Source organism: Aplidium turbinatum, chromosome 5 (assembly GCF_918807975.1).
Source record: "Aplidium turbinatum chromosome 5, kaAplTurb1.1, whole genome shotgun sequence".
Taxonomy (NCBI): Eukaryota; Metazoa; Chordata; class Ascidiacea; order Aplousobranchia; family Polyclinidae; genus Aplidium; species Aplidium turbinatum.
The window spans coordinates 24,480,539-24,494,585 of NC_137476.1; the positions used below are offsets into that span (position 1 = coordinate 24,480,539).

A 14,047-nucleotide genomic window follows, 5' to 3' on the forward strand; every position below is an offset into this window, starting at 1 on the left:
TTTTCGTTAGAAAAATCACGACTTCAATTTTCAACACTATAATAATCTTTTTAGCTTCAACTTTTAAAAGCCATGTTACTTCACATTGCAATAAAAGGGTGTTAAATTTCCATTCCGTTTTACCACATCAATTTGCAAAAATGGGCGTACTGAATGTTCGACTCTCAATACAGTTAATAACTTGCACAGAAGTGTTAATATTCAGTACTTTGAGTAAAATTGGTACACTCTTTGCGACCCCTTGCGGGGTTGCGACCCCCAGTTTGGGAAGCCCTGCTCTAGACAATAGAAAAATTACTTCGACGTTTTTTATTTGTTTATAGGCAATCTTGTTAAAAGGTTTTATTTTGATGACTAGTTCTAAAATTATTTAAATAAATCTTTTCCTATGAATGTTTCTAAAATTCAAGTTCACGAACTTTCTATGTGCAAGGAATTGAACTGATAGTTTCTAATGAACAATGTTCTTTAAAGCCTTTTCATTAATGTAACATTGCATGTCGTAAAATAGACTTAAAATTAACACAATTAGCTGTCTAATAAATTTTAATTATGCAGAGTAGTTGTTCAATACAGAGAAAACGTCCACGTACGATTCCTATTTTAGCCAGGCATTAGAAAGCATGTAAATGCCAGAGAGGCAAAAAGGAACAGGTTTTTGAAATTTTAGAAGGCCTCGAATGTAAGTGTGTGGTGATTTATTTAGGTTTTCTTTTATTCAACATTAAAGGCCGTTCTAACAATGTCACCCTTTTCATTTAGTAACTAGAAATTGAAAAGAAAAAAATTGAAACGAAAGATATTGTTCTATTAAGTTATGAAATCCAGTGTTCAACCGAGGCGGTTCAACCCATAACCAACGCACGTGACATGCGAGGCTGAAATGCTTCCTTTTGGCGTAGGCTGCCAACAAAAAAAGCTTTTGACGTTATTTTAAGATGGATCAACGTGAAGCTGATGTTGGCATTATAATTTTCAACTACTGCCATAAGACTGTGTTACATTCAATACGTATATCCAGCTCTCTGCTAGGAATGTTAAATGTGAAAAATTGCACAGCTTGAGGAAGGTTTTGCTTTGCGATGTCGAAATCAACATTTATCTGCCAAACTTTTGCGTTGAACGACAGTCAAAAGAACTTGAAATGTATTATTCCTCACCCCAAAGGAAAGTTCGATGAGGAAACAAGTTAATCGCAAGAGTAGGAGAGGGTTGCCATTTCTGAAATAAGGAATTGTTGTCGGAAAGACTGCCACATTTTTAGTATAGTGTTAGACAGAGTTAAATGTCTTTTGCGAGCGATTTGGTAGCAGCAAACTGAAAGAGTATTTTGTTTATCTAAAATCCGCTTTATCTCTATTTAGTCGATCAACAGCAGCCGAGTTGTGTAAATAAGTTAATTAACCTATCTCTACCCTGATATACGGATTTGTTAAGGTTTTCTTCATCATTTAAGCAAAGTCTACGAGCTCGCCTTTTATATTATTATTGAGAATTCTTAAAACGAAAGGTTAAGTTATGGAGCCAAAAGCATTAACTCAATAAAAAAATTAATTTGTGCAGATGCCAGCTTCCATATTTGCAAGCCAAGTTCGTTTTCCCCAAATTGACATCAAATGGTGAAAAAAGGACGTAAAAATGCTTTCAGTCAATTATAAACCCGAGCTCAGCTTCGTCTTAATTTACCTCAGTCAATCAAATTGATCAGAAGAAGCGAAGACAAAAGCTTTTGAGTGGGCCTACTCTAGCTTTTGGAGAGTTATCAAAGTTTTGTTTGCTTTTTCATATTTGTAAATTATTACCTGAAGGAAAAGCTTTACTAAATGTAGTCTACACACGTCCAACTATATTAATAGCTTATCGAAAGCAGAAACATTGATTTCACGCAGCTGTAGACAAGAAAATATGAGTTTAGATTTTCAAACTTATCACTGCATCACTGCGTGTATGGTGATAGAAAGTGATTTGAAGGTAAATTAAAGAAAACAGAGTAGAGATTTTAAACTACTTTTTTTTGGTGTTTTGATAATTTGTCCCAGATTTACAGATATATTTTATTAGTTGCAAGTTTGTAATACTTAGCGACTTGGTCAAAATAATTTCAATCAAAGGAGGGCAATAGTTGTAAGACCGAAGTCTGATGTGTGTACATTATTTATCTAACCTTGTGCTACAAAAACGTAAGTGAAATTTGATGTTTACAGCATGGACATATTTGAAAGTAATATTTGTGAGGAGAAAAACAAGAGATACGAGCAGTTGATGAATTGACGGACACGCGATTTCAACTACTTACACAGGTAAATGGAGAATGCATAATTATGGCTCGAAAATTTTTGGTGATTTATTCCCTTTCAATGCATTAATAATTTATGAACTTTCGGTCGAATAAAGCCTTTGCATTGTGAAGTGCCTGTGAGGCAGAACGTAGTTAAACTACAAACATGACGAAGTTTTTCTAATTCCAATTTCTTTTCAGTCGGATCTTACGTAAGCCAATTAACGAAGATGCAAGCGCCCTTTCCTCAACAAACGTTATGGCAACAGGTCGTGTCATCATCCTCAAAGCACGTGATGAAGCCGCCAGAACACTACATCACTGCCGTCCCGCCTCATGGAGTTATTCTGCAGCAACCCCCTCCTGTTGAAGGTCTTTTCCGAATCCCACTGATCGTCAATGACGGTTGGGTTGTTCAGGGAATTTCTCAAGAATCCCAACCAGCATATTTACCCCAACCACTTCAATACGTTGCTTTTCAACCTCAAGTGGCCTTAAACTTAAACAGTGGACCAGCAGTTGCGCTAGAAGGGGGTCATTTAAATATGAGGGAGGTCACCGAATCTTTGCCTCCGCGGCCTATTTTAGTTCCAGGAAGGCCAAGTGTAGGGATATGTGCTAACTCAAGCGGGAGGACTCTTAGAGGGAGTTCAACGGCTTCCAGAAGACCCAGCGAGGAATACAGTATCCGTGAGTCAACTGAGTAGCCTAACTGCCACCACTGCATAGTATTTCGGCTTACTTTACATTTCAATGCTAAACTTTGAGAAAGGTTATTATTTTTGTACTACTAAGTAGAATTTTACCGTAAAAATATCGTTTCGGTCGCGTAAACCGTTGAGCACTCATTTGAACAGATAGAATGCAACATAATGAAAGACGACCACCAAAAATCGAGAAAAACCAATCGAAATTGTTAAGTGTTTTAAAATAAAACCAGACAAATATTAAGATTTGTGTGATAGCCTGCTATGTTTTGTAAAGTCTCTTATTGTATTAAAGTTTCTAAATTTTATTTTGAATTGTCTGGCCTGTTCTTAGATTGTCTATTACGAAGGAAAATTTGAAACAAACGTTCTCAGACCAAAATTAAACGAAAAAAAAATTCAAATATATATTGAATTGGAAACAAAATCAAAAAAATAGAGGTTTTAACCTCAAGAAATATTTTTTTGTTGAGGACACAAATCATTAAATATTTGTTGTCACTTTCTGTTGTCACTTTTACGTCACTTTCTGGCGTAGCAACATTCTCGTGCGTCCCTGTTTTGTTTCTAGCCAACCACGTAGCGAAACCATTGAAATTCAAAACGAAACCAAAGCCAAGAAGTTCTTTGTGGAAAGAAAAACCAAAATTTTGTTTCCTTTTGCAAAACGCTGCAAATTGTTTTTGTTAGCCCTGGGATGAGTCTAACCAATTTGATCAAAACGTATTAAAAACTGTCAATCGATTTGAAATTGAAAACAACTTTTCATAACATCCTAAAAAGCTGTGGCTTCCGTTTTTGAATTTAATGACAAGAGTTGCAATTGTTACGTCACACCCGTATGAGTCATCATACTGTTTGCGTTTATAAAACATCACACATCGCATCGACATAAGGGTACGTGTCATGCATGTTATAAATTTGTTTACTATGAATTGTAGCTGGTGCTTTACAATTTAGAAAACTTTTTCCGGCATAGAACGTAGCCTGCAAATTGCTTTCATGCGTGATTTAACTATCGCTATTCACAACCATTAAATGAAAATACATCGTTACGTGTAATAAGAAGCTACGTTTGGATGCTTGAAACTTGCGCTGATTCAATGAACAATTTATTACCGTTCCCGATTATGTGCGCTTGTATGAGCTTATCTGACAACTGTCCAGGATTGGGTAGAATTGAGGTAGGGTTGTGGTAAACTTTTTCGAACAAGCAGTTTTTTGATTGGAGTATTGATATTGAGAGCAAAAAGAATAGGTTGTCAATTTTGATTGTAACGAAATTATAACACAAAGTATCACACTTGCCGATACGTATGACATCGACTATCCCTGGATCTACTCATGAATCGACTCTAATGACATCAACCCAAGAGCAAACAAAATCTGATTCTTGCCTCATTCCCATTCACAATCCTTAACGTCGTCTGTTGGTCACATAACGTTATAAACAGGTTATAAAATGACTTGCGTTCTTCTGGTCATTGTTTTAGGCTACCATGTGATGTTAAGGTGATGCCTAGCTTTTATTTCCGATGTCTCGTCAGTCAGCACGACTGGCTTTATCAAGTGATCCTAAACAATCGTGGTTGGTAGACTAGTTGTTTTTTGTTGATCTATTTTGAAGCGAAAACTTTTTGTTTTGCGATTTTATTTAGTTGCAAATGCATCATGGTTAATGCTTGATTTTACATTGTTTGAAGTAACTCCAATCAAGAAACCATCCATGCGTGATGACGTCGTTGGCTACGAAGGTCAGTTATCCAATGAGAGCTCGTTTGTAAAATCACGTGACGCTGCAATCATGGAAATTGCTGAATACTGTTTATCAGACGAAAGTTTGTCGAAAAACGCTTATTTACTGAAACAGGTAAATATAGTGAAGACGGAAATCAATTTTTGTTAGAAATTAACAAAAACCTTATTGTTTACTAATAAGTAATAACTTATTTGTGCTAACACGTATAGCCTATTCTCAGTGGCGTCGCCAGACCTTCAACAATGGGGGGGCAAAATATTGACAGTGCAAGACAGTAGCGTAGTCAAAATTTTTGAAAAGGGGGGGTGTTGACAGCCGGCGGGCGCAGCCCGATGGGGTGTTCGCCGAAGGCGACACTTAGCGGAGGGGGGTCTGGGCGGCCTCCTCCAGAAAATTTTGAAAAATTACTTTCAGTTTGGTGCATTCTGAGAGCATTTTCAACAAAATTGTGGGTATGAATATTTCTGTAAAATGGTGCTGTCCGGTGGCGTGGCAAAAGGATAAGATCACGTTTTCTTCGGCATTTTTCGGAAATAAAGCTAAGTCTCTATGTTTTCTTGTTACTAATTCCAGACTGAGATATTTGAATATTTGGTATTGGCAAAACTCGCTCTTTTAATGCAGTTTCGTTTAAAATTAGGTAAACTGTGTTTTAGAGACGTAGGTTGATTGCTTTTTTTTTGCGCGATTATTACAGTTTTATTATTTATCAATTTTCTCCTTGGTTGATTCAAAAAGCGATCTTATTCAGGTAAGTCACTAACTTTTATGCTCTGAAGTAAACCCAAAGTTTAGAAAATGTAACGTCATAAAGGTCATACATCTTGATGAGTGTCAAACAAAAAGCTTTGAGACAATGGTTACTTTAGGCTATTTCTGATATATTCAAGTTTTGCATAACGAATAGCTGTTTAGATGTTAATCTAGATCGAACAAGCGATCTCAGCAGTTACAGATGGCTTGCATCCTTACAAAGTTTGACGAGAAATTACATCATAGGCTAAAGCTTTTCTTGTAAATAATGTATTAACACCCGTAAATTCAATTTGAAAGGTTGAAACCCCCGAACCCCCCTCCCTTGGCTACGCTACTGGTGCAAGACATGCAAGACAGTGGTATATTATTTAATTTCTCTTGTTTTCTACCAGGGCTGGAAAAAATGTTTAGCTTCCCGGGAATCTGTTTTTTAGAGAAAAAATTTCCCACGGCTTACAATCACGATAATGAGAACCTTATATTTTACTGACCTCGGGGGCTGACGTAAACCTTAAAAGTCATGTCGACATATTCTTGATGCCCTCCTTATCGAAAATTGTTCTTTGTGATACCGCTTTGAAGGAGGATTATGAGTTACGACTATGAACAAAAGAATAAATTTTAAACATCATTTTGAATTGAAAAGACATGACGTAATGTCTTCCAACCTTAGTTATATATTTTTTCATTACGTAACGTCTTGTAGGAATAAATTGAAAATCAGTATGATCACTCAAAATGAAAGCAATGGGACTACGAATCCTCACTAAACCAATCAATCAATGGTCTTGTTGCACCGAAGATGACAACCTTATATTTTACTGATCTCCGGAGCTGACGTAAACCTTAAGGCATAGATCTGTTGACTCAAAGCAAACCCTTTGAAGGTTGGGGGGGGGCCTGTCAATTCAACTTTTTTGTATCAACAGTTGTATCTCTAAAACCACTGAGGCTGCGACTACGAGATTTCTTGACTTTTCCTAACTTTTATTCACCTCTATTGAGCTGAAATTTTGAGCGAATAAAGGTTATAATTGAAAGATATAAGGCATTTCTCAGCACATCCTCTGAAATATTTCATATTCTACTGTGAAACGTTTTTCCACCAGCTGGATGAAAGTAATTAATTTGGCCCATGTCTAGTTAATCCTAACTGTTTCACAGCGTGAAGGGCATTGGCTGTATGTAAATTAATGTAAAAAAAAATTAATCAGAACATTACAATGCACGTTCTTCATTACTCTACCAAAAAATAATGTGTAAACTCACGCTACAAATTACACTCATAAGTGACCTCAACATTTCAATATTCGTATATGAGCAGTTCTAAAATTTACATAGTTTTAATTTTCGGATATGCTCAGCGTGAATAATTTTACAAAGTGAATCCCAAATTTTGAAACCTTGCCAAAATAACAGAGATATCACTCCTAAAGCATAAGACGAATCGACAGCCCCCCCCCCAAACTGAGCAAGACTCCAGGAGCCCAACCTTTTAAGGGTTAAAAGTCATGTCGACTTATGCTTGATGCCTCCTTATCGAAAATTGTTCTTTGTAGTACCGCTTTGAAGGTGGATTACGAGTTACGACTATGAACAAAAGCATAAATTTTAAACTTCAATTTGTATTGAAAATACATGACGTAATGTCTTCCAACCTTATCACATTTTTTTCATTACGTAATATTTACCACCACCAAACCACTTTTGACGATCGAATTTGTTAATTTATTATTCGGTAAAATGTTTAGATGATGTCACGTCATTACGCCGATTTGAGATATAATTTCATTTATGACGTCGTATGGATAAAAAACTTTTACAAGTCTTATACTCTGCTGAGATTAAAGAAGAAAGATAAATGATAAATATTGGAGAAATTGAGTCTCCTTTAAAACTTAAGAATTGAACAACTCAAAACTGCTGAAACAAAACATTTTGTACAACCAATGCCAAAATGCGCGCGGAAGAAGTCATGGGAGTGTGAGGTATCAAAAATTTAACAGGTTGTTATTTTTCTACATCAATGTGACGTTAGTTAAAACTTTAAAAAGTCTATATCTTTGCTTCTGTAGAAAATCTTTTTATCTACTGTACAATTTAGTCATCAAGGTTTTCCATACTTTTTTTTAAAGAGAGAGCTTTTACCCCCCCCCCCTCCCCTTGCAACTTGAGTTGACTTACTTGAGGTTGGCATCCAAATATTAAAAAAATAATATTAATACGTATAAAAAAATTAAAAAAATGATGCCCAAAACATTGGGGGGGCAGCTGCCCCGCCTGCCCCCCCCCCCTGCCGGCGCCACTGCCTATTCTGTAGTTACAAAACTTTGTGCTTTTAAAATGACAGAATCTTGAAAGATCTCAGCCTCAGTTTGAAAGATCCTCAGTTTGAAAGATCTCAGCCTCAGTTCTGTCGTTTACTTGTTATTTCACTTTTTAGTTGTCCTGATGTGAACAGTGAAACCAATAAAATACAAAGTAGGCTACGTCACTGCATTTTAATGCTTTACTGACGTTTCGGGTGCGATAGCGGTAAGGTTCCTCAGAATGTACGCATTGTAACCTACGCATTTTAATTAAACCAAAGTCATAGGCTATAGCCTACTTTAGCTCTAAGCAGTGGTAAAAGAAATGGAGAAGGTTTATCTCCATACTATACGTTGAATACATACGTGACACAAAGCTTTTTTAGATGATATAGCAAATCGATCACAAACACAGCGTCTATTCCAAGCAATAATATTGCAATTTTGTGTTGTCACGACAAACAAAAAGATACTGATAATTCGACTTATCTTGAGGGACACCCGGTTATCAAGCAAACTGAAGCGCGTTCAAATGTCATCCAAGCTTTTTGTCTCCTTGTCCGTTTTGTCAGAGGCGAAAACGTGTTACGTGCGTCGGCCTACAGTGCAGCAGGCCATACTAGTGTTGGGGTATGTTGCACCATTCTTCACAGGCTCAGTTAATTTCATTGGCAAGTCAAAGTTGCCTATGTTTTATTTCAAATATACAGCAATTTTACCAGACAAGTGGTCTAATAGCCAGTATGAAAGCTATGTGCCGTGTTTCGACTCTCAGTCGTATATTTAAATGTCTTTGGCGTCAGCGGGGAAGGCGATTGGGGCAATCATTCCACCACCCTAAAACACAGACGAGTAACTTTATTCACGGTGTATTTGCAAGGTCGAATTAATGTAGACCTACATATCATTGTGTTTGGTGAAAATCGCCCCCCCCACAAAGTTGCTTGCTGGAACTTGTTCTGCATAAGGAGTTCTGCATAAGGAGTATGATAGAAATAGCTTATGGTACAACTGCTTGTAAACAACTTTATCTAAGCTCCAGATGAACACAAGACTGCAAATGTGTTATTCGTATTTTTATTTATCCTTGTCGCTTAGAAAGACTGTTATTAAACTGCAACAAACTCATACACAGCATCTCAATACGTTGCTATTGCATATAAAAACGTTACTGTAATCGCAAATGACGTATATTTTGTGTACTACACGGAAGCGTTGGTGTTATAAAAAATGAGCAAAAGAAACAACCCTGCGCTGTTTCGAGTCACTGATCTGGTCATGCAGGCAGACTGACTTCCGTGTAGTAGACTATTTGCTTCATTTTATCGATTTATTAACTGTATTGATTTCACCAAGTCTGCAGTGATAAAGTCATTAATTATTTACAAGTTTTGGTTTAAATGATTGTTGCCTTTATTCAGACTATTAGGACATTTGGTAGTTTGGTGTAGTTAACTCATATTGAGACGACACATGATGATTTATGATTGTTATTGCTGATTGTTAGGTATCACAACAGGAAAGCGGTTTTGTGAGTTTGAAGTGCATTGCTGCTCTCAAACGGATAAAAGCAATTACTCGAGATGAACGCACGGTGGCGCAAAGCATTCGTCAATCTCGAAAACTTGAGCTCAGTGAAGATGGAACCATGGTAACATGTTCTTGCGATCACTCGTATATTTGCGTAGCATATTATAAATCTTACATTATTGGAAATTTAGAATCAACTCGACCAGACTAGGTGAAAAATATCAAAAACTATTTTAATAAAAAAATAATTGACTAAAATTACTAAAAAACTTAAAATTTAACATAATTATTTACACTGCAGAAAAAAGTTTTATTATCATCACAAAAATTGAGTATTCACCAGTACATATAGCAAACGACCACTGTGTAATGCTGTCTACTTTCCCTGCACCTGCTATTGAACACATTATTTGCATGGTTGCTACACCAACAGCTCATGACAATACACGTCAAATGGGCTTCGCAGTTTATATGTCTTGAAGGGGATAGGCATTTCCTGAATGACCTTTTTTTTAAAAAATTGTAACTTATTTTCGTGATGTAAATTAGATGAACATCTTCTCCATGCAGAGCGAGTTGGCTACCGGAACGACTTTAGATATTTGATTTCAGGTAGATTAAAGTTTAATAGAATTCTTGTCACAAACGTATGAAACCTAGCAATGCTACAGTGCTTGCTACTACTTTAATTATAAATAAAAAATACCCCACTAAAAGAGTTTTGATTTATTGTAGTCTGCAAAAAGTTACTAAACTATCATGTTCTCAGGTACGGAGAAAATGTCCTTTACCAGTTAACATGGAGTCTCCTCGCTTTATACGAAGTGTTATCGCCATCAACTTACCGATGGAAAACCCTTCAATCGAAACTGTCACTTCTCTATTCGTCTCATACGGCGATCTTACTCAAGTTCGTGTTTTGAAACCTGGAAAGAAACTTCCGACTTACCTAAAAGCTTATCAAGCAGTTGAGTGGTTTACATAATCTATTTTTGTATTTTATGCTCGTAATTGAATTATGTTTCTTAGTGTCCCGTAAGTGTCATTTACAGAAGTGGGCAGTAGTGCGCTACTTTTTTGCTGGAGTTATAGCTGCAGCAGCAGCGCTACTTTCTTCAATGTAGCGGTAGCAAAAAGGCGCTACATTTTCTTCAGTTGCACTCCCGCTATCCGCTACTTTCCAATTTAAATTAAAAACAGGCTTATTTTAGGAGATTTTTCATGAAAACTAAGTGTGAAAAAATAAAGCAGAAATCATTTGACTAATGCCGGAAACACAAAGCCACGTTGATACCGACAAGAGTGACACTAACACCAGTCACATTCCGAGAATGAATTTTTTAGTGTGTTGGTGTCATCGCATGAAACGTCGGTACGGAAAGAAAAATTAAATACAGAGGCCTTTTTTCCAAATAGAATCAAGTCCTTCAGGTTTTCTGATGCCGGTTTACAACGTTTCTTTATTAAATACAAAACCCCCATTCCTTCTAGTTATGCGGTGGAGAAATTTTTCTCCGTTGGTAAAGAATGTTGATTTGAAGACAAATCGGGCATTACTCAGCGACTTGCATTTTGAAATGCTCTCGTGTTTTAAAAGATGCGTAGCCTGATTCTGATGAGGCAGAAGTCATACCTAAACGATGTTTTAATAACAACCAAAACACCTTTAAAAGTTTTAATCGGTATGGAATGGTAGCCTACTTGGTTCTCTGGTTTTAGTAAACTAGTAACTAAATTTGATGTAATTATATTTTTACAGTGGATACCTGACTTAGGAAAAAACTACTGCGCTCTGGTTGAATTTGAAAATCAGGATGAGGCGCAGAGAGCTTGCAGAGAAATCAACATGAGAAACAGATCCTCCGACAGCTTGAGAGTTGCTCTTCTCAAACCTGGAGCTAGACTGCGGAGGACGCTTTATAGAAAGTACAAAGGTGACTCTTCATCTTGGGAAAGCTGCTTGCGAATTGTTTCTACAAAATAGTAAAATTAAAGAACGAAAACAATGTTTTAGAAATTTTTATACTTGCCGGTTGGTTTTGTCATAGAATAATCCGTGTAAACCAATGCTTCAAAATACACGGATGCCTTCTTTCGATAAGAAATGCAATAATTGAATTTCCTAAAAAGTTAAAATTATTGCATTTCTTACAAATATTTTGTATTTGCAATGAGGGCTTTAGGTTAAGCTAAAAACGCTCGACTGTTAAGCTGTTCGTAAATACCTGTGTAAGTATATTCTCGTAACACTGTTCAGTCCTTTTGTGTTGTTGTGCCTTGCCTGTCTTTGGTATCAAAAAGCAAATTCTCTCCCGAAATTATACTAATAATATTTGTGTATCAAAAAAATAAAGCACATTAGTAAGTAAAACAAATCTGCTTTTAGGAGGTGAGGATTTCTCCGATCGATTCGAAACGGTTTCCAATTATTCCACTGAAAACACTGCTTCAGCCTTTGAGCAAAGTCGAGAGTATGACGCCAGTGGGTCTGGTTCAGAGTCCGACATGACTTTCTACAGAAAAGATCCAATGTTTTCAACCAATGCAAAATGTGTAGAGTCCGACAGTGGGCTTGCGATATCATCAAGCAGTGTCGAGAAAATATCAATTAACGATTTGAGAAAAAAGGATTTCATGGAGGTACCGAAACCAACGACTGAAAACCCATTGAGCAGTCATGCTGCCGAAAACGGCTGTGCGGAGACTATTTTACGGAAAGGAAGAATTCCACTCAATATTATCCGTTATCCGATTGGTCCCAAAAATGATGAAAAAGGGTTCAGTCCGGAGTGTCGCCGTTTATAAAGCATTTATATAGAGAATTGTTATGTTATTATTGCTGCTTATTGTTAGTATTCTTACTTGTTAATGGTGTTGTGTTAGCCTACCTGTAACCGCTTATTTCCAACACCAGAAAAAGAGAATCGGATCATTGAGTTTTACCCAGGGCCTGTGCAGTCGGGCAAAAAACATAAGACTCCTCAGTTTATAACTGGCCGACCCCAGCTCCGGACACTCCAAAAGCCTTGCAGTTTCGACTCTACAGTCTGATAAGACTGTGAAATCGGACGAAAAGTAGACGACTTCGACTCCTCAATTTATAACCAGCCGCCTCTGAATCTGCACACGCCAAAATCCCTTCAACTCCACGACTCCGACAACCCTGATTTTAACTTCGTCACTATATTCTCTCTTTCATGCGATTTATTTCCAAAAGATACTAAATAAATGAAACTTATAACATTCTTTTAACTTGACAACTTCATTTTTTGCAGTTCGTCCAACTACGCAACACTTGTTTCTCCCTTTTGAATATTTTCGTTGATGATATCTTGCAGACGTCTTTTCTACATCAAAACTGGCAAATGTATTTCACTTTCTTTTAGGGTACCAAACGGTTTTATGCAACATCCGCGTTTCATTCAATGCGGGAAATCTGTTTCCAAGTGTTATTCTTTATCCTTCTCCACATCTAAATCTTTCAGTTTCTCAATCTCCATGATTCACAACGTTTATTGCTCGTTACTTTTTCGTATCACATTTCAAGAATAAAATACATTTTGACCATATTTTGTTTATTTTATTATTAGCACTTTGGCGGCACAAAGCATGTAAAACCTAACTAATGCAACACCTCACAAATGTAACACCTAACTTATACCACTTAATGGGGCTGTCGCCCTTGTACACTACTACTCGTCTCAAGCCTCGTTTCCATCGAACAGCCATCATGACAAACTAGTAGATAATTTCATGTTTCTATCATCATCATCATAATCCATCGTCGGTTTGTTCCCCACTAGTGGTGGTGGCCGATTGTTTCCGCGCAGCGATTGTTTAATTCCTTTTCTCCATTTAACCCTGTCCCTTGCATCTTCCTCCTTCAGTCCGACTTTTTTAAATTCATCCTTCACTTGTTGTTTCTAACCTATATTATTACTAACCATTTTGAAAAAAGTACAGTACATGTGAACACTTAAAAATGTTCGGTAATGCTAATGCTGCTAGAGCAAATGGCAAAGTAGGTGGAGATAATATATGACCTAGCTCATTTGTTTATTCAGGAGTAAATGAGCCTACTTTCTGATAGAGGCAGCCTACAAATCAAGATGAACTAACAAGATTGAGGCAAAAATTATGCCATATCTATTTTTTTCAAAATCAGGTATTTTCGTAAAATAATTGCGATGTGTCGTTTTAGACACAAACGCAGTTGAAAATAGCACGCTGAAGACATTAATTAAACATCTTGTCTGGATTGCTACCACTATTTATTGGCCCAAGTTGCCCTCTCACATGGTCCTGTCCTTGGAGTGGTGAAGAGAATTCATACGATATTCTAATTTTACAACGCTTATTGGTATCAACAATTCAACGCATTCCAATGACTGCAGCGCCTGAACCCAAAAATGTGACTCCTACCACCTCCCACGCAAGAAGGTTCAGGAAGTCGTTGTTATTTTTTTTACTCCAAAGTAGTTTGAAAATTTTCCTTATTGATCGAGTATTGAAGGTACAATAGTTTGAAGTAATAATGGTGGTTTCAATTGTTCCACAAGCGACTTAAATTTTTACCGCATTCTGTTTAACATAACCTCTTCACTGCTTCTTGTCCGTCGTTCACTCACAAGTTGGAAAGACATCAATTGGTCTCACGAGAATTTAACAATTTTGTATGTATTTTGTTTTACACGATAAACCCACAAAG

At 36.8% G+C, this 14,047-nt stretch overlaps 1 protein-coding gene across 1 annotated transcript; it reads left to right on the top strand.

The window, feature by feature from the left end:
• The first annotated feature begins 1,839 nt into the window (after positions 1–1,839).
• On the top strand, positions 1,840–13,213 carry LOC145770535 (uncharacterized). Its single transcript, XM_082582208.1, has 8 exons — positions 1,840–1,971; positions 2,205–2,300; positions 2,480–2,968; positions 4,689–4,855; positions 9,317–9,460; positions 10,109–10,306; positions 11,099–11,273; positions 11,726–13,213. Exons 3-8 carry the CDS (start codon positions 2,509–2,511, stop codon positions 12,142–12,144), a joined length of 1,563 nt encoding a protein of 520 aa, XP_082438334.1. The 5' UTR covers positions 1,840–1,971; positions 2,205–2,300; positions 2,480–2,508; the 3' UTR covers positions 12,145–13,213.
• Positions 13,214–14,047: the final 834 nt, after the last annotated feature.

Bases quoted from the DNA above. Each gene is read 5' to 3' on its own strand.
- LOC145770535 (XM_082582208.1), top strand. From the start codon at position 2,509: ATGCAAGCGCCCTTTCCTCAACAAACGTTATGGCAACAGGTCGTGTCA. The intron at 4,856-9,316 runs GTAAATATAGTG...GCTGATTGTTAG, and splicing joins ACGCTTATTTACTGAAACAG to GTATCACAACAGGAAAGCGG. The intron at 10,307-11,098 runs GTTGAGTGGTTT...ATATTTTTACAG, and splicing joins ACCTAAAAGCTTATCAAGCA to TGGATACCTGACTTAGGAAA.